Consider the following 21,786-nt stretch of genomic DNA (forward strand, 5'->3'; position numbering starts at 1 on the left):
TCTGGCTTTCTTCCTGGTCTTTTCTCTATTCTGAGCATGAACAAATTCTTCCCATAAGAGAGAAAAAGATTCCTCAAATTCTTCAGGCAGTCTCTGGAGAAATAAACCATCTCAGGAGTTTTAGGTCTGGGGAGGTGCAAGGAGTCTATAAGAACTTTGTTGGGAGAAGTGAGTCAATATTTCACTTTTCACTATTGAAGTTAATTCAGAGCAGCCTGATATATGGCAGCGACATGATATTTCTATTTGCTTTTCCCTGGGCCACTCTTTATATTTGGAAGTTTGCAGCAAGAGATTTGACCATAAAGAATCTCCCAGGCACTGATAACTTTCTGTAGTTCTAAATCCAGCATCTGCCTGCAGTTAGTTTTGAATAGAGGACTTGACTATCAAAGGAAATTCTTCTTTAAAACCCAGCTTATCATAATATGGATGAGCCTTGAAAATATTATGCTAAGTGAAAAAAGCCAGACATGGAAGGACAAATACTGTATGATTGCATTTATGTGAGGTGCTAGAGTGGTCAAATTCACAGAGAGAAGAAGTATAATAGTGGTTGTCAGGGGCTGAGGGGAGGGAGCAGAGAGAAGTGATTGTTTAATGGGTACAAAGAATCATACTGGGATGATGAAAAGTTCTGGAGGTGGGTAGTGCGGGCGGTGGTACTTGATGCCATTGAACTGTACATTTGAAAATAGTTAAAATGGTATTTTTTGTTAGATATATTTTAACACAATACAAAAAGTAAAAACAAAAAGTGTAATCATCCTAAAGCATTGAGGGTTTTTTTTCACTGAAGTTGCTAATGGAATATTTTCAGGTCTGAAAAAGTATCAGACAGAGAGGAAAAGATGATGGGAGATTAGAGGATGCTAGTTGCAAGTGCTGGGAATAACTAATGTGTTTTACTGGTATATTTTCCATTTTCTAAGTGTTTGCTTTGGGCCACGGACTCTGCTGCTCCCAGGGTTTATCGTGAATGAGAGTCTCTTGTAATAATTAGTTTCATTAGGACAAAGGCTCTAATGCTTAACCACTGTCGCCTGCCTCCCTACAAAAGCATTCAGTTTGTACCCTATGGGGCTGCATGGTCTTTTCTTCCATTGTGAATTGGAAATCTTTTCCCTGCTCATTTTCCTCACCCTGAAAAGAAAAAATATAGAAGAGGATTCCCAATGTAAACACCTAATATCTAACAGTTATGCAGAGTGAACCATTATAGTAAATACTGAAAGATAATAATTATTCTATTTCTACAATACTTTTTGAGTTTTACTGGACAAACAGCAATCATCAAATTAATAAGGTAATGACAATAATTTTAACTTATGACTGAGTTTTTATTCTGTAAGCATCACATCGTTATTCATGATTAAATTAATGAAACACTTATCAGTGGAATAACATACACTTTAGTATACTCAGTGAAAACTAGGGGATACATAGTTTAAGAGAGGTTTAAAGAGCTGGTAGATGAAGAAATTATCCAAAAGTAGCACAGAGAGTTAAAGAGACTGAAAATATGAAAGAGAGGATAAGAGCCAAGGATGATAGAAAGTTAATCTTTCATTGGAGCTCCAGAAAGAGAGACTGGAATAGAGGCAACACTCAAAAGAAAATGGCTGATGGAAAACATGAATTCATGATTAGAAGAAGCGCAATATACACCAAGCAGGGTAAGTAGAAAGAAGTCCACGTTGGACACATTGTAGTGAAAACTGCCTAACAATGAAGGCAAAAAAAAGTTTTTTATAATATCCAGAGAAAATGGGAGCTCACCTGTAAAAGAGAAAGACAATAAGGCCAAAAGCAAACTCCCCTACAGTCAGGCTGAAAGCAATCTTCACAAGAGTCCCGCTGGAAGATGAAGCTGGGGAGACACCTCCCGAGGTCTGAGAGGAAATAATGTCAATCCAGAGTTACATCCCCAGCAAGGGGACGCCTTTAACAATGAGAGTGCGTCTTAAGAAACAAAAGCAGAGTTCGACACCACCAGGCCAACACTAAAGAAAGCTCTAAAAGGTTTATGTCAAAAGAGGAAAATTATTCCAAGGTAACATTTTAAGTGCATGAGGGAATGATGAACAGTTTTAAATTTATTTTCACTTGATAAAAATAGCTTCAAAGTAAATAAAGCAAAAATGAATAGAAATATGACAAATCAACAACTTCAATATATCTTTCCGTGATAGCTTAAACGGACAAAGATTATATAAAGAAACTGTGAATAACACGAGTAACAACCTTGAAATTTTGAACATATGTAGAATCCTGTACCCAACAATTTGGGAATACACATCCTTCTCAAACACACAGGAAATAACTGAAAATACTGACTATGTACTGGGCCAGTGCTTATAACAAAGCCAGTGCTACCTCATTCTCTTTGGTGAAACACCAGGTTTTTCTCAACTTTTTTTTTGCTAACCTTTAATTTTGAAATAATTTCAAAATTAAAGTTACAAAATTAGTATAAAGAATTGTCTTGTATACTTCAAACAGATTCCCAGTTGCCAACACTTTGCCTTTTTGGTTTTATCATTTTTTCTATCATCCATCTATCTATTATCTATTTTTTTCTGAAGCAGTGGAGAGTAAGTGGCAGATATCATGGTTCTTCACCCTTACATACTTCCACATGTATCTTCTAAGAACAAAACCATTCTTTTACACAACAACAATGCAATTATCAAAATCAGGAAATTTAATACTGATCTCAATCTAATCTACAGTCCCTATTTAAGTTCCACCGATTGTCCCAGGAGGGTTCTTTAGCTCCTTCTCCCCCAGTATCCAATCTAGGACCATGCATTGTGTTTAGTAGACATGCTTCTTTAGTCCCTTTAATCTGGAACATTTCCCTAATTTTTTTTTTGTCTTTTCAAACATTGACTCTATACAGGAACAGAAAATACCACCCCAAAAATATGCCATTCTGGTATAAGGATTAGTATGAGCTGAAGGCAATTGACAAAAAGCAGACACAGGATGAGCTTTTGCTTCTCCTAGGCTGTCTGAAGGTGTGAAGTGACTTCACACTGACTCAGTCAAAGTGACTGAGCTGTTAGGTGCTCAGTCCTGTCTGACTCTTTGAGACACAGTGGACTGTAGTCTACCAGGCTCCTCTGTCCACGGAACTCTCCAGGCAAGAATACTGCAGCGATTTGCTATTCCTTTTCCCAGGGGATATTCCCAACCCAGGGATTGAACCTGGGTCTCCAGCATTGCAGGCAGATTCTTAACCATCTGAGCCACCAGGGAAGCCCATAAGGGGTCCATGTCCGTAAAATCCCCTTGTGAAGATGACCCCTTTCCCAGCCCCGGAGGGGAGAAAAATCTTATCACCAGATGCAGAGATGGCACCAAGAAGAATGTATGTAAACAGTTGTTGATAAGTCACCCTTATCCATCCCTAGGGTTCCCCATACACATACTTACCTTCCCACGGCTATCACCCTAAAGAGTTCAGAAGCCCCTTTCCTTTGTCTTGTTACTTCTCTTTACAGAGGAGTATATCATCCTTTGTCAGAATGGTATAAAAGTCTCCAAGTCTAGCTGTTTCTTTGGGGATTTTCTCTCCTTTTTATGAAGCCACTTAGCCCATGTCACATAAAACTTTTAACATAAAATAAAACATGTATGCTTTTCTTCTGTTCATCTGTTTTTTGTCAGCTTGTTTCACAGACCCATCCACTGAACCTCAGAGAACAGAAGAAAATTTTTTCTTCCTCTACAACTCTTTGAAGGAGTACAGTCTCGGGGCTTCCCTGGTAACTCAGTGATAAAGAATCCATCTGCCAGTGTGGGTGACACAGGTTTGATTCCTGGCCTGGGAAGCTCCTACATGCTGTAGAGCGACTAAGCCTGCGTGCCTCACATATTGAGCCTGTGTTCCAGAGCCCGAGAGTTGCAGCCGCTGAGCCATGGACCCTATAGCTCATGCTCCACAACAAGAGAAGCCACCGCAACGAGAAGCCTGCCACACAACACAACTAAGCCCTCCACACATCACAACTAGAGAGCAGCCCCTGCCCACTGCAACTAGAGAAAGCCCAGGAGCAGCAGTGAAGACCCAGTGCAACCAAAAAAGTAACTAAAATTATTAAAAAATAAAATGAAGAGTACCGTATAGTTATGTCATAGGATGTTCCTCAAAATGAGTTTATCTGATGCTGCTTCATGATTTGACTCAGGTTATGCTCTTTTTTTCAGGAAAGCCACATTCGTGATACTGTCTCCTCTGATTCATATTTGGAGGAAAACGATGTCAGTATGCTCAGTTGCTCAGTCATGTCCAACTCTTTGTGACCCTATGGACTGTAGCCAGTCCCATTATTAATGATACTGACTCTAACCACTTGGTTAAGGTGGTGTTTGCCAAGTTCCTCTGGTATAAAGTTGCTATTTTTTATTTTGTTATAAGTAATTTGTATAGAGGTACTTTGAGACTATGTAAATAAATATTTTATTTCTCATGAAAACTTCCCCACTAGTTTAGGATTGATGATTCTTGTTTGAACTGATTACTACTATATATATTACAAAATAGTGATTTTTCTAATTATATCATTTCTTCCCCAGTTATCAGTTGGCATTCTACTGTAAAAAGGAGCTTCCCTTCCTATGTGTCTATGGATCCATCCATCCATCCATCCATCTACCCAGCTATCCATCCATCTGTTGTTGCTCAGTTGCTAAGCCGGGTACAACTCTTTGTAACCTCATGGACTGCAGTAAGCCAGGCCTCCCTGTTCCTCACCATCTCCTGGAATTTGCCCAAGTTCATGTCCATTGCATCGGCGAGCCATCCAATCTATCCATCTATTATCTATCTATCTTCCATATAGACATATATTCTTGTGTTATTCAGTGTTAAAATACATTATTCGCACTATTTATTAGGATGCTCAGAAGGTATCAGCTTTGGCCAGTGGGTCTCTTCAAGCTGCTTCCCACATCCTTTTGACATATTCCCATCATTTTTTGACTACTTTATTAGAAAATATTCTGGCCTACCAAGATGTTCTTAGCTCATCTTAAACTTTTCCTGCCCCAGTCTTGGTACTGGCTACTTCTCCAAAAAGGCCTAGTTATTTTCAGTAGGGAATGGTATTAAGAAATAATATCTGTGTAGGAGACCCACACTTATGTAAAATACAATAATAATTTTTTTAAATGTACCTAGCAGAATCAAATGCAAATCCTGACAGACCGCACTTTATTCAAGGCCTTAAAAAAAAAAAATCCCACAAATAAAATTCCAAGGAGAATTAGCATATCATTGTCAAAAACAACTAAATATGCATGGAAAAAAGATACCATATGCAAGAACCAAAAGAAACAATAAACAACAGAAATCAACTTACAAGAAAAGAACATTTACTTTAGATATGTAAGAGCTTAGAGAGAAAATTATAAAACTTTACTAAAAGGTATTATAGATGAACTAAACAGATGGAGAACTATACTGCTTTAAAATTGGAAGACAGTATTATAAAGGTGTTAACTATCCTCAAAATGTCCTATAATTTCAATGCAATTCTAAAGAAAGTCCCACTAGGGTTTTTACATTCAGCAAAATTTATATGGGGAACCAAAAGGGAAAAATAGCCAAGATACTCCTGAGGAAGAAGATGAAGTAGGTGGTGAGACTTGTCCCAGCAGAAATCAAGTGTTATTAGAAAGCTACAGAAATTAATACACAGGAACATTGGTACAGTGACAGATACACTGACCCCAGCCGAATAGAGTAGAGAGCCCAGAAACAGACCTTGCATCTTTAGGAACCTGATACATGAGCTATTTGGCAAGGCGGATCACTGAAGAAATTGGGGTGAGACAATTGGTTAGCATGGAGAAAGTCAATTTCCCGTATATTAAAGACTTGAAGTGAAAAGAAAAATTTTATAGCTTTATAAAAGGATGTTTTAGATAATATCACTTTGGTCTCCGGGAGAGAAGGATTTTTTAAACAAGGAACAAAAAGACTAACCATAAAGGAAAAGACTGCTAAGGTCAGTAATATTAAAACAAAGCACTCTTGCTTAAAAAGACAACATTAAGACAAAAATAGAAGCCAGGAGCTGGGGAGGCTTTTTGCAACACACATAACTGATAAAAGATTAGTATTCAGAGTATAAGAACTCCTATAAATCAATAAAGAAAGAAAGGGAGAGACTGTCAGAGACATAGAGACCAAAAGAAAATAAATGAAAGACACACAGAGGTATTTCATAGGAGAAAACCCACGAATAATCCATGAAAAGACTTCCAGCCTCATTAGTAATTAGGGAAATGCACATTTGATCACAGCATGCTACCATTCTTCCCACAAGATTAGCAAAAATTAAGAAATCTGATTTTATAAAGCTAGTGCCGATGTGGATAAGGGACTATGATACACTGCTGATGCATAAATTGTTACAACCACTTGGAGAACAACTGGATACTGTTTCATGAAGTTGAACATTCATATACCCCAAGACACAGCAAATCTACTTTGAAGTACTCTAGAAGTGAAGTGAAGTGAAGTCGCTCAGTCATGTCCGACTCTTTGAGACCCCATGGACTGTAGCCTACTAGGTTCCTCAGTACATGGAATTTTCCAGGCAAGAGTACTGGAGTGGGTTGCCATTTCCTTCTCCAGAAATCCTTAAATATAAGTACCAAGCATATTCAAAATAGCAAAAACAAAAACATCAAATTAGATAACTGAAATGTTCATCAACAGAAAATAAAGTGTAACTTAGACCGACATGGATGAATCCTATAAATACACAGAGTTGAAAAAAAGCAAATCACAGAAAACTAAAAACAATTTAGTACCATTTTTATAAAGACTCAGAAGTAGGTAAAATAATATTTTTAAAATACATAAAAATGTAAAAGTATTATTTTAAAAAAGGTGAGGGACTGACAAGAAGAATAAAAATTCAGGGCAGAGCCTCTCTGGGGGAGAGGCAGGCTCTGGCGGATGGAAAGGGGATGCAAGCGAATGTGGAAATATATTTTTTGGCCACGCCACGCAGCATGTGGGATCCAAGTTCTCCGAGCAGAGGTCGAACCCATACCTCCTGCACTGGAAGAGCAAAATCCTAACCACCGGACCACCAGGGAAGTCCAATGTGGCAATACTGACCATGTTCTGGTTGCTTTGTTGGGTAGTGGGTTCATGGAGTTCGCTTTATTATTATTATGCTTCTTAATCTACATCGGGTTTCTCAGTCTTGACACTATTGACATTTGGGGTTGGATACATCTTTGTTGTGGGGGGCTGCCCTGAGCACTGTAAGATATTTATTAGCAACCCCAGGCTTTACCCACTAGAAGCCAGGAGCACACCGCCCCTACCCAAGTGTGACAATAAGTGTCTCAGACATTGCCAAAGTCCCTGGAAAGTAAAACTGATCCTGGGGAAGAATCACCGATGTATATATTTATGTATTTTGAATGTTTTAAATGCTCTATAATAAAGCAAAGTTTAAAAGTGATGAGCAGAAGTTTCACTGTCTGTGAAGCACAACTAGGAAGTGATCATTAAGAGCTGAGAAAACCAGAGCCCGCTGAAAGCCTCTGAAGTGACGGCATGGAGCTGCGAGTGCTGAGAGTTTCAGGGGGGTTTTGACTAGCAGGTGATATTCTGAGAAATGGTACCGGGTGTCGGGAAATCAATGACTCCAGATACACTGGAGGAAATTTTCTCCAACTTTTCTCAAGACTTTGGGAAATTCAAAAGCTTAGTTTAGCCTCTTCGTGTTTTTTAAACAGGGCCTTCAGTGTATATAAGACCATCTAAAGAATTGAAAGAAGTCTGTATACTTTGTTACCTTTGAGGTGCTGGCTGTGACTAAATTCACTGCACAAATGACTGGGATATTTCCAGGAATCAGAAGCAGACACCGTAACACTGAAGGTCTGGGACGTTGAGTGACTGAGATCCCACACTCACCACTGCACCTCTTTAATCCCAGAGCCTCCCCAACAATGTGCTTCTACTTGACAGCGTCTGTCTGGTTTCTTATATTCACACCACAGTCCCCCTTAACCCTTCATGGGAAGAGTATATTGCCCTTATTTTAAAAATAAAGAAACATAAACACAGAGAGGGTACATGGTTTTTTGAAGATAACATAATCCAGAGGAACTGATTAGAAGTAGAACGGGCATGAAAATCAGGTCTACAGGATCTTGGTATTTATGTTTTTTTTCCACCAGGCTCTGAACTGTGTTTGACCATGTGTAGACAAGCGGGTGTGTGTGTGTGTGTGTGTGTGTGTGTGTGAAATCTGTGGTTTGGGAGCATATGTATGTTTCCCTGGGGACAAAGGCAAAGACAAAGGAAAGAGCTAGAAGAAGGAGCATTGATAAAAAAGGATGGAATCCAGCAAATGCCTTGGGCAAGACCTCTATGAGCCTCAACTTCTTTAACTGTTAAAACTTATTGTAAAAATCAAATGAGATATGTATTGAAAGTACTTTATATTTCTGTATACAAACGTGAGTGTCACCATTAGAATATTTGTGTGTGCACACTCAGTCATTCAGTCGTGTCTGACTCTCTGCAACTCCATGGACTGTACCCTGCCAGGCTCCTCTGTCCATGGGATTCTCCAGGCAAGAATACTGGAGTGGGTTGCCATTTCCTTCTCCAGAGGATCGTCCCAGCCCAGGGATTGAACCTGGGTCTCCGACATCTCCTGCATTGGCAGATGGATTCTTTACCACTGAGCCACCTGGGAAGCCATTAGAATGATTATCTAAAATGTAGCACAGTTAATAGAGCAATCTTCATGGGTAGGATGACTCACATTTTCTTGGCACTTGCTCTTACCATATGTCCAGTTCAGAGGAATATTCAGTGGCTCCCAGCAAGGCATCAGGAGGGCGGTACCAGAGAGTCACAACTTCTGAAGAATATGTCTGGCTGGGAATGGACTTGGCTCGAGCGAGACCTGAGTGAAGGGGGAGAGCACAGAACTTGTTGTCCTGAGACTTCCTGGAGAGTCACAGTGATGCAGTCTGCCAAGGAGAGTGTAACTGGCAGAGTAAACAATATTTTAAAAATAATACAAAAATGTCAGTGCTTTTAATAGAGCTACTCGACTATCTTGATTCTTGTATACTTCTTCATCACATTAATTTCTCTAAATTTAGCTTACTTTGCAGCTACATGTGGCCTTCCTGGCAGCTACGTATTGCAAGGCAACTAAATTTTTGCCTATTTGATATGAATAAAAGTGACATGTGAACTTCCTGGAGGAGTTAAGTGTTGGTCCCTTTTCTCCTTCCTCCAGGCTGTGGTGAGGAGGAGGTGGCTACCATCTTGAAATATGCCAACGGGCAACACTTAGGGTTGGTGGGGTTCCATGACAGAAGGAGCGTGAACCAAGACATTTTGGGGCTTCTGCAAAGCTCTGACTGCCTAGGTCAGATGTTATATGAGAGAAAATTTTAAGCTTCAAGCATGTTTACACCTCTGTAATTGGAGGTTTCTGTAACAGCAGGGGAAGATCAATTCATGACTAATATGACCACTCTCCATTTCTGCAGTTCAGGAATCCCCAGTTTAGCAGATAAAGGGTAGGGACTGTTAATCCACATTAGCTAGTTTGGCAGGAACTTAGATGAGTCATTCTCAAGTGCTCCTCTGCAAAACAGTACATTTGTCAGCTAGCTATTTATCTCATAGAATCACATGATCTATAGCTGTATGAAATCTCAATAGATGAGTCTACTCTTGTTGGGAATTTGATAAACGAATGTCTGTTACATGCTTACTGCAGCTATAGCAGCGTCATTTGACATCTGCCAAACAGTGAAGAGGGTCTTCTCAGCTTATATGGAACCAGTTTTTCAACAAAAATTTATTGAGCACCTGTGATGGTGCCAGGCACTAGGGATATAGTGATAAGCAAAAATGGATCCAGGCTGCCCTCATAACACTTATAGTCTAGTGGAGGAGACAAAACCATCATATAAGTATATATGTATGTGTATATGTACAAACAGTGATAACTGCTAAAGTGGAAAGATACAGTGACACTCAGGGTAAATCTGCATCACTTTGATGGGAACGAAAGCCTCAGGTCCCTGGTGGCTCAGTGGTAAAGAATCTGCATGCAATGCAGAAGACTCGAAAGACATGGCTTTGGTCTGTGGGTCAGGAAGACCCCCTGGAGTAGGAAATGGCAACCCATTCCCGTATTCTTGCCTGGAGAATTCCATGGACAGAGAAGCTTGGCGGGGTACAGTCCGTAGGGTCAAAAAAGTTGGACAGGACTACGCGACTGAACACACACACACACACACACACACACACACACACACACACACCATGCAGTCCCATCTGTATAGATACATAAGTGTTCTGGAGCCTCCATTCCAGCAAGAGTCCATCCTACAGTCTGGGGTTGACCTCTTTATCTGCCATCCTGGGATAACTTTGATCTAGTCTGATGGAATTTGTACATCCACCCAGATTTAGGGAAACGTAAGAAGTACCATTCACTCTACAAAAGTCTTTGCATCAAAAACAGCAGTGAGGTAATAGGGGTGCCCACATTTTAGGATCTGATTAGACTGAGGCTTGATGGAACCCTGAGAAGCGATCAATCTCCTCCAGTTTCTTGCCTCACTCTTACTATATGGTTGTTTGATATCCTCAAAAAATGTCATATTCCCTGGTCCCCACTTTTCAAAGGCCGGGCCTATTTGATGCTTTAAACATGTGCACACAAAAGCATCATTGTTCATAGCCCAGAAGGAGACTCAGGGGGTGACTTACCAAAATCAGCCAGTTTGAGTTCTCCCAGGTGACTGATGAGTAAGTTCTGAGGTTTCAGGTCCCTGTGAAGAACGTGTTGGTGGTGGATGTATGCCAGGCCCCGCAAAAGTTGAAACATGAAAAGCTGGAAGGAATGAACACCTTATCTAAGCAGATTTGAGCCACTATGTGTTGATTTCTCCTCTAAATCAAAACCAGTCATCTGAAAGAATATAGTAAAAGTGTCTCTTAAGAGACCAAAGAAAAAAAAAAAGGAAGATTTTACATTCAGACAGGAAAAAAAAGGACAAGGAAAATCAAATAAGTAGACCATGTCCTAAACAAAGGGATTCTGGTTTTTCCTGACATCTCATTTCTTTGATACTGAAGGAATTACCCTTCCTTAAAAATCTACAGTGAAACTTTGAAGTTTCCTTTGGAACACTAGTTATTGATTTAGATGTGAAAGATTTAATTTTTTCCCACCAATGAACTTGGCATACAAGATCAAAGTTGACCTGGAAATGATATTCTAAGGTTTACAACTGCTTAAGTTTTCCAGGCTCTCTGATATAAAACCCTTTTAAAAACAGAACACAGGGAGACCAGACTGGGAAGTATATCCTTAGATGGTGTTAGGAAATAAAGGAACCATTATCTTTTAAAACATATTTTTAAAGTCTTAAGTTCAAAGTGAAAACAAGGGAAATATACAGTATAGATTCAGAGGGAAAAGACACCAAAATAAATTAGACCAAGAAAAAAAATCAAAAGAGAATAAGGAATAAATAGTAGAGAGAAGAAAAAAAAAGTGGGGGGAAGCAAAAGGAAAAATACACCCTGGATCCAAATTTTAAAACATTGCTGGTGGTTACAAGGCACAGAAACCAAAGACGTTAGTAGGGTCCCACCAATAGAGAAGCCTAAGGGAAAAAAAAAAAGAATGCTTAGTATTCCAAGTATCTTTTGCTGTTTTCCAGTGCAGCTGGCAACTGAGAATGCAAACACCAGTGTTAATGTTTACAAAGACTTATGCCAACTGAGAACATGTTCTGGCAGTTTTGAAAAGAAAGAGCCAGCCCCAGCATTTCTGGGACATGGACCTAATGGAAGACACAAAGTTGTGTGGATAAATTCACTTTTTCCATCACATCTTGGAAACTAGAAACTTCAGAGATGCTTTTATAGAACCTGTAATGACCTAGCAAAGACTTGGACACCCTGGAATCAAGCTGATATGCGCCATGGTCTGAGCACAGAGGATCCTGGAGAATTTGCCTCCCATGGCACAGCTGTGGTTGTGTGGGTTCCATACAGGTCCCATATCAAGGTCCCCAAGCCACTTAAGAAGGTGTGCATGTGTCGGTATAGGACTTCTGTGCCTTACAGTTGAGTGATGGTAAAAATGAATAACAAGTGAATAAAAAGTGAATGGTAAAAAATGGATAACAGTGTGTGTGTTTGAAGTACCAGGAAGAGAAAGAACTGGGATGAGAAAGACTCACAGAACCAGCAAACATCTGAAGTAGGAGCCTCAAGAAAATCTTAACATTCTTAAATGACTTGGGGACCTTGATATGGGACCTGTATGGAGCCCACACAGCCACAGCCGTGCCGTGGGAGGCAAGCTCCCCAGGACCCTGCTTCTCTCAGACCAGACCATGGTGCTCATCAACTTGATCCCAGTGTACCCACCCTCATGTAAAAACCCTTGTCCTTGGATTTCCATGCCATCTTCCTCTACCCCTCTTCTCACTGTCATCCATACAACTCTCCATCATTCACTCAAGACTTGGACACCTGGATCACAGCTGTTGTTCCCTTGATGTCAGTGCTCACGTGAATATGTCCAGCCAACCTCCACACTCCAACGATCTGCTTCTCCAACCCACTTCAGCCCCTTGTGCCCATGGTCACACACTGGGTCCCACCATCGGATAGAACTGTTTGTCCTCTGAAATGTGAAATTCCTCCCCCTAAAAAATGGTTTCTGCTACAATCACTTTATTCGTAATGTTTTCACAGTGCTCACCAATGTCTTTTTAAAATATTCTTTTATTTGGCTGCGCCAGGTCATAGTTGTGGCATGCAGGGTCTTCAATCTTTGTTGTGATGTTTGAAATTTAGTTCCCTGAAAGGGATCAAGCCTGGTCCCCCAGCATTGGGAGCTTGGAATCTTAGCCATTGGACCACTAGGGAAGTCCCACCAGTGTCCTTTACTACAAAAATCCAATGGATGTCTTTCACTCCTCTTTACAGGATCTGGCTTTGTTGCTTCAGTTTTCCTTCCTGATGCTCTTTCTCCCACTTGGTACCAAAATCTCTTAATTTTTCTCCTATTTCTTTGAATGTGCTTTCCATAGGCTCTACTTTCTCTACTGATATCTAATGTGGTGATATTCCTCAGGGCTCCATCGTTGACCTTCTGTTATCACCTTACATGTTCCCCTTGCCCATCTTATCCACTAACATTTCTTCAGTTAACTACTGTATTCTGATAATTTGAAAGTCTTTAGCTTCACTTCAGATCTCTTTCCTGAACTGTTGGACCCATATAGTCTGAAGTTCAGGCACCTCAAAGCCGGTATACCAGAACTTAACTCTTTGTGTCCCTCTAGAATCTATTTTTCCCATTTCTCTATTTCAGTGAATGGCACCATCAGCCACATGATTAATTAAAGCTAGAAAAGTACTGCTGATCCTTCCATCTCCCAACAATTCTGGTGAAGTAATTAACTGCCGTATGTCTACTTTCTTCCACTACCAATTCACATCTACACCACTGTTGTCCTCATGTCCTGGTCAAACCCTTCTTTGTTATTGTTTTCCACAGTCCTTCCCGTTCATATCTTCACTATCCTGATTTAGGCTTTTATCACTTCTTACCTAGAACCTTGCCACTCGAAGTTTAGTCCTCAGCCAGCAGCATCTGTATCACCTTGGAGTATATGAGAAATGCAAAGCTCAAGCTTTGAATCAGACTTACTGAATCAGATCATTAGCATGCTCACTGAAGCTTGAGAAGCACTGGGCTAGCCCACATTGATAACCTCCTAACTGAAATCCTTGACTCCAGCCACCTCTCTTTAATCTATCCCACAGACCACAATTACATAAGTTTCCTTCTGATCATGCCATTATTTTTCAATCAAGCCCCTTTAATGACTCTACTGTTTAAGAAATAAAGTCCATATCTTAGAAAGTAAGGCTCTCAGCCACCTACCCAATCTATTCCCCCAGACTCATGTACTCCATGTCACTAAGACAGTATCTGTTTCAGGCCAACAGGACCAGAGATTCAGGATGGCGCTAGTGGAAAAGAACCTCAACCAAGAATCTCTTTGAGCAATGGCAAAAGCTGGTTCTAGAACTTCAGGAAAAATATTTCTTTTCAAACTTGAATTCTAATTCTGCAAAATAAGGAAGTTAGACCAACCCAGTGTTTTAAGGTTTTTTTTTTCCTTACTGCATTGCACAATAAGAAATAGATATGCTTCCAGTTTCCACATTCATACATAGATATAAGCACAGTTTCTAATGGAAAAGAAGCTGCACAAAATAAAACTTGTTCTTACTAAGTGTTGCATACTATAATATTTTCTATTCCTTTCTCAAGAGGGTTTCCCAGGTGGCACTAGTGGTAAAGAGCCTGCCTGCCAGCAAGAGATGCAGATTTGATCTGTGGGTCGGGAAGATCCCCTTGAGGAGGGCATGACAACCCACACCAGTATTCTTGCCTGGAGAATCCCATCGGCAGAGGAGCCTGGTTGCTACAGTCCATAGAGTCCCAAAGAGTCAGACATGACTGAATCGATTTAGCATGCAGATATACATTCCCTTCTCACCCATTCCATTTCATTTTAAAAAAAAAATGCTGGTTGCTGATTACCAGTTGATTTCATAACCCACTAATGGACTAGCACCTGGAGAGTGAAAAACACTATAGTCCCTTCAACCCCAACAGTCCGTGTGGCTCTGGGATCTTCTTCCTTGAACACACCCTCTACTTCCCTGCTCTGAACCTTCGCTGAAAACATTCCTTCCTCCTCTAGCATCTTCCCCTATTCCAGCCTCTGAAAAGCATTGCAGCTTGTAAGGTCTGGCTTATCAAAACCTCTTAAAATGAGAAGATATCTTTTACTTCTTTGCACATCTGCAGCATTAGGTCTTATTTCTTACTTGGTATTATTCACAGATGTCCTGGAATAGTGGTGGTGTCTATCTTACCTCCTGTTTTTGGCTCTACATCCTTCCAGGATAGGAATCATGTCTTCTGCATCTTTCTGTCCTGCTAAACACTTAGCATAGTGCTTGCTACAGGAGTCCTTCAAGTCTGAAAATTTTCTATCTTTCTCTCAGTTACTCCTTCTCCAACTGTTCTATTTAATCAAACCTCTGGCTCCTTGACTCTTCTGCTCTCTCCCTAGCTATCAGTAACCTGCCTGTCTTCACTTCCTTCCCTCAGATTGGACTCAGTTTAGAAGCCCCTGACCATCCCTTTAGCCTCTCTCTTGATAGTCTCCAAATATGTGACCCAACTGTCTTTTCCTCTCACATGTCTGGCACAGCCCCAATTCTCAATCGGTCCAACTTTCTACTTTCTCTGCTTCTCTATATGAACTAAGTGCTGCCATTAAAAAAATAAAGAAGAAATCCCATGATCATGCAGATGATTTAATGGAGTCCATCCTCCTCAGAGTCCTTAACACACTACTAGACATTCCTTCTTGGTCCCCCTTGTTAGTTTTCTATTTCAGTTTCCTCTGAATATTTTTAAATGTTTCCATTCTCTTCAAAACCCTGTCTTCAAACCTTCCTTTGCCCTTGCCTCCATGACTGGAGTCCCCTAACTATAAGTCCTCATAGTATTCCTAATTAACATGGCCACAGCCCTCATCACCTTGCTTCTCGCTACCTATCTGGTTCCAAATACGAACAGGAGTACGTCAAGGCTGTACATCGTCACCCTGCTTATTTAACTTATATGCAGAGTACATCATGAGAAACGCTGGGATGGAAGAAGCACAAGCTGGAATCAAGATTGCTGGGAGAAATATCAATAACTTCAGATATGCAGATGACACCACCCTTATGGCAGAAAGTGAAGAACTAAAGAGCCTCTTGATGAAAGTGAAAGAGGAGAGTGAAAAAGTTGGCTTAAAGCTCAACATTCAGAAAACTAAGATCATGGCATCTGGTCCCATTACCTCATGGGAAATAGATGGGGAGACAGTGAAAACAGTGGCTGACTTTATTTTTCTGGGCTCCAAAATCAGCTCAGATGGTGACTGTAGCCATGAATTATAAGACGCTTACTCCTTGGAAGGGAAGTTATGACCAACCTAGACAGCATATTAAAAAGCAGAGACATTGCTTTGCCAACAAAGGTCCATCTAGTCAAGGCTATGGTTTCCCCAGTGGTCATGTATGGATGTGAGAGTTGGACTGTGAAGAAAGCTGAGTGCCGAAGAATTGATGCTTTTGAACTATGGTGTTGGACAAGATTCTTGAGAGTCCCTTGGACTGCAAGGAGACCCAACCAATTCATCCTAAAGGAGATCAGTCCTGGGTGTTCATTGGAAGGACTGATGTTGAAGCTGAAACTCCAATACTTCGGCCACCTCATGCAAAGAGTTGACTCATTGGAAAAGACCCTGATGCTGGGAGGGATTGGGGGCAAGAAGAGAAGGGGATGACAGAGGATGAGATGGTTGGATGGCATCACCGACTCAATGGACATGAGTTTGGGTGGACTCCAGGAGTTGGTGATGGACAGGGAGGCCTGGCATGCTGTGATTCATGGGGCCGCAAAGAGTCAGACATGACTGAGCAACTGAACTGAACTGAATTGAAGTCCATATATCTTACTGAAAATAAGAAACACAACTTACTCATTATTGAAACCTTAGGATTTAATATGGTACTGAGTACTCAAATATATCTTGAATGAATGAATAAATGAACACATAAATATTAGTTAAATGAATGGATACATCATATACAAATCTCATATGGTTATGTTAAGGGCCAATCAATTAATGCCAATAAAACCTTAGAGAATGAAAAGTATGACATACAAATGGTTTCTAAAATTTATAACAAATGTGGAATTACAGTTCGTTAAGAGTTTAATATTATTTCTATTCCAATAACTGGAAAAATGGAAGTTGGTCCCACATGTAATAGGATCTTATAGAACAGGCAAAAAGATAACTGATAAAGAACCAATCAAGGTAGTTTGCTAGCTCTAGCTGGGAACTTTAAGTGCAACATGAACTTTATCACAGAGCACAGTAGTCTGCTATGAAGAAAGTATTTATTTTATGATAGCTTAACTTCACTTCTTTCCTTTTAAGGCAATTCTTTTTAATTGGGTTATACTTTTAAAGACACATTTGCTTGATGGTGATGACTGACACGGTTAGGTTGCCCAGAAAGCAGCTGGACTTGGCTCCATATCTTTAGGGTAGATTTTTTTTTTAAACTTTTATCTAGAATATCAGTGGTGTCTATCTTCTTACCTGGTATCCTGGGCTTTCAGTGTGTCATGGCAGTCTGTTTCAGAATTCTCCTGCTGTGGGCAAGCCAGGGGGGAGTCCCGGCCCTCAGAGTACTCACCCTGACATTATGAGGATGGAGCCCTCCTGGGTGCTGAGACATATATTGAGCCAAGTCTGTGTGCTACACAAAACGGAGGAGAGAGTGAGGTTAGTGGTGGTTGGTCAGGGTCACAAAGCAGGCCACAGACTGGACTCTCAGAGGGACTACAAAGCTCAGGATTTTTGAGAATAATGTGCAAAAGGCACACAGCAGGTTTTCTGAGACACCACTGTTAAAGTTAAATGCAGTGTGTCTTTCTAATTAGCTGCTCTTAGAAGGAACCCTGTTTCTTGACACAAGAAAGGCTCATTTTATTTAATTTTTATTATTTATTTTATTATTTTTTTCCCTATTTATTTATTTATTTTTTAAATTATGAAAGTAAGATAACACATTTACTGGAGACATTGGAAAATACAGAACAAGGTTACATATATTTCCACTATATATTATAATGTTTTAAAGTAGATAAATTAAGATTTTTTTAGTTGGAGTATCAATATCATACTTAAAAATTACTAGAATGAATATACTGAGAAGCAGTAGGATATAGCAGACCTGATAAGCACTGTCAACCAATTCAACATAATTAAGATTTATACAATTTTCACACACCACTAAGATACAAATTCTATTCAAATCTCCATAGACTGTAAACTGGAGACACTGGAACATATCCAGGAACATAAAACAAGGTGTAAAAATTTCATGGTCTAAAGGTATTGAAATCATACAAGAGAGGTTCATTTTAAACAACTGCCACTGAACACAGTGATGTGGGGATATTTGTACTCTCCAAGTGTCCTGAAAAGCAAGTCAGGTACACATATCTTATTCTTTCATTCTGCTAATATTTGAATGGCTTTTATCTTTCAAAAATACAAAATGATTTATTCTTTAGTAAACTTGTATGGAGTTTTTTTATGTGGTTTATGTCATTATTGTCAATGAAAAAATTTGTGGTCTCTCCTCAGATAGTGATTAAAACTAGATTTAAAAATAAGTGCAAAAGTTTTATTTAGGAGGCAAATTCAAAATGTTTATTCTTGTTGGTGAGAGGGGAAAAGGCAACAAAAATAGTGGGTAAAAAAGCATAAGAAGAATAGTGAAATTTCCAATAATGAAAATTTCCACAACACTTTTCACATGGTTATGAAAGTTTGGTCAGCCATAAAATATTAACAGATTCCTCATACGAGCACCAGGCTTTTCCCTTACACTTTGTAAAACGCTGGGACAACTCACCACATATTCAAATACGAACGTCAGTGTCTCTTTGGTGTGTATTATGTCATGCAGCAGCACAATGTTGGCATGTTTCAAACCCTTCAGGAGTGAAGCTACAAAAATTAAACAAAAATTTAATTAAATCATTGATCATGAAAGTACTGCTTTAAAAATATCAAGCACTATTTGCTTTTTAAACATTTCAAATCAAGCATTCTGATTTTTCAAGCCTGGAAAAAATTTCTTGTTGTGAAATAACTAAAACTATTTTTAAAACTTCATTATTTAGTAAATGGTCAGTCATTGCATTTACATAACTTATTTTTCTTACAGGCCAGAGCAGTTGCAAAAAAAAAAAAAAGATTCCATATACCCAATCAATTTCACCAAAGTACTCAGAGCACTTTGAACATGCCTTTCTCTGGAAAGCTTATCAACTCTGCTTCAGAGCTACAAGAGGGGAAGCCTGGAGAGACAAAGGCCACTGGAGGAGTGGGGAAAGGGATGTTCTGCCTTCCAGAGCGAGACTTTGCAAGATGTGACCACACTGTGAAATTCAAAGTCCCACAGGAGGTCAGCAGGGCCTGTGGATGCGATTGATGGAGGGCAGGGATAAGAGCATGGGATGAAGGATTGCCGAAGCATAATACAGACAGTGGAGGGGATTTCCATTTCACAATGGGAGAGTTGAAAACCTGTGGAAAGGAGGAAATTCAAAGTTAAAAAAGAGGAGAGAGCTGAACTTGGGGAGCCCAGATGAGTGGGAAGGGCTGAGGACTGGCTCCTGTATCTTCAATAACAGGTTATCATTAGGTCACTAAGGCCCCTCTGGGCTTCCCTGGTAGCTCGGCTGGTAAAGAATCTGCCTGCAATGGCAGAGACCCTGGTTTGATTCCTGGGTCGGGAAGATCCCCTAGAGAAAGGATAGGTTACCCACTCCAGTATTCTTGGGCTTCCCTGGTGGCTCAGATGGTAAAAAATCTGCCTGCAATTAGGGAGACCTGGGTTCGATCCCTGGGTTGGAAAGGTCCCCTGGAGGAGGGCATGGCAACCCACTCCAGTATTCTTCCCTGGAGCATCCCCATGGACAGAGGAGCCTGGCAGGCTATAGTCCATGGGGTTGCAAAGAGTCAGTCATGACTAAGCAACTAAGCATCACTGACTCAATGGACATGAGTTTAAGCAAGCTTTGGAAGATGGTGAAAGACAGGGAAGCCTGGCGTGCTGCAGTGCATGGGGTCACAAAAGGTCAGACACGACTGAGTGAACAAAAACAACACTTCACTCTTTCACCTTGCAGAGGTCTTTGTCTATTTCTGGCTTTTTCTTATATATGGACTGAAAATAATTACTCCATAATGTTTTCTACTAGAGAATGATCTTAAAAAATTCTCAGCTGAAACCATTTTATAACTTAACGATTTGGAATTATAGTGCTATAGAGTATATGAAAGAATCAGAATTGATAAATATACAATATTGTATATTTTCTTGAAAATGTTTCTCTTGCATTTACTTAATATTTATACAACATGCTTCATAAAAAGATTTCTATTTTTATTTTTTATTTTTACTTTTGCAAAAGGAAAAAATGCTTGAGTTAAGCATTCCTAACTTTACCATAATAAAGTAGAAAGGCTTTAGAATAGAATAGAATGGATTTGAATAGGTAATGCTTCTGATTACTAGCTCTGTGACCTCTGACCAGTTATCTAACCTCTTTGAAGTTCAAACTCCTTCATCACTAAGACAAAAATCACATCTTACCAACTAGAGTTGATGTAAAGGTTCAAAAAAAAAAGATTGAGGTGGGGGGAAGATTATATTATGTGCCCAGTCCTCAAAAAAGATTAGTTCTATGAATGCTTCCTAATGAATGCCACTAATGGGCTGAAAGTCCTGGAAGTGCTTTTTAAACAAAGTTTCTATTTTTACAGAAAGATATTTAAAATAATGTACATTATTAAGACATTGATACATAGGTTAATAAAACTAGGGAACATGTTCTTATATAAAACCTTCACATTAGCCTATTCCAATGAAAGTGTTATCTCCTAGTTGCAAAAACAAACATTTAAAATATAGAGCCCATTGGGAAAGATTCTGTAAGTTTCAATGAAGGTGGCTAATCTTTTTAACTAGCAGAGGAATAAGGATGGGCAGCATGCCTATCGTGTCCGCTGCTGTGTGTATAGCAGCTGGCAAAATACCTGGCCATAGTGGGTGCTCAATGAATACTCGTGGAATGACTGCAGGAAGAGTGTATGGATTTTGACTCAGATTTTGCTTGACTCACAGCTCTGTACTGCAATCATAACAATATCTACCTCCAAAGGACTGAAAGAGGTTAACACATGAAAAATATCTGGCACATGTATTAAGGTATATTTCCCTGAGTGCTGTGCATGCTTTTGCTAATTTCATTACATTGCATTACATGTTACAATCAAATAATATTCCAAATGACCAGATTAATAAATTGCCACACGCTTTCTACCTATACATATAGAGACTGCACATACAGTAAAACCCTACTCAGTCAATCTTTGGCTGATACACCGTTAGAGCAGCCAAACTTCAGGAAAAGTAATTCCTACTGCAAGGCTTTTTAGAGAAGTCTGCATTGCTCATTTAGTTTTTCTGCACGTGGCTTTCGGTTGCCTTTTTAGCTAGTGACCCTGGATTTTAACTAATGAACTCCAGCTGTTCTTCTTTTGTCTTCCAGCCCTTCTCGTTTAACCTCCTGTCTCCCTGGCCTCACATCCTTAAAGTTCTTACAGGAAAAATGGGACACTGCCAAAGTTTTCAAATGAGGCCTCATGTCTTCTTGAGGAGAGAGGGCTCCTCTATCAAGGGCTCCCAGCACTTATCCTGGTGGAAAAAGAAACATGCGTTGTTGGAAACTGGATGCCGGACAACCTCCAGTGTGTCAAAAAAAATCCTTTTGTGGTTTTTCATATTAAACAAGCAAAACATTCAGTAAGGTAAGTCCATAAAACAAACCAAGAAAGTCCACAGTTGAATACTAAAAGTAATTGCAAACACCTGTGATGGAGAGGCAATTCCTCAGTAAATAAGAAATAAAGGAAACATTTAGCATACAGAACAATGCAGATCCAGCATTTCTGAACCATGCTGAGAACCATCTGTTAGCAAAACCGGCAAAGTTTTCACTGTTAAAAGTCAAATGTCAACCT

General features: G+C 39.8%; 1 protein-coding gene across 1 annotated transcript in view; it reads right to left on the reverse strand.

Moving 5' to 3' along the window:
- Positions 1 to 21,786, reverse strand: part of CDK15 (cyclin dependent kinase 15) — an 87,423-nt gene that overhangs the window by 53,274 nt on the left and 12,363 nt on the right. The window contains exons 5-8 of the mRNA XM_043910630.1: positions 18,608 to 18,702; positions 17,381 to 17,443; positions 10,784 to 10,907; positions 8,831 to 8,951 (exon numbers count right to left, since the gene is read on the reverse strand). Coding sequence (XP_043766565.1) covers positions 8,831 to 8,951; positions 10,784 to 10,907; positions 17,381 to 17,443; positions 18,608 to 18,702 — 403 coding nt within the window. The remainder of the gene's footprint in view (positions 1 to 8,830; positions 8,952 to 10,783; positions 10,908 to 17,380; positions 17,444 to 18,607; positions 18,703 to 21,786) is intronic.

Source organism: Cervus elaphus, chromosome 8 (assembly GCF_910594005.1).
Source record: "Cervus elaphus chromosome 8, mCerEla1.1, whole genome shotgun sequence".
In the NCBI taxonomy this organism is placed as follows: domain Eukaryota; kingdom Metazoa; phylum Chordata; class Mammalia; order Artiodactyla; family Cervidae; genus Cervus; species Cervus elaphus.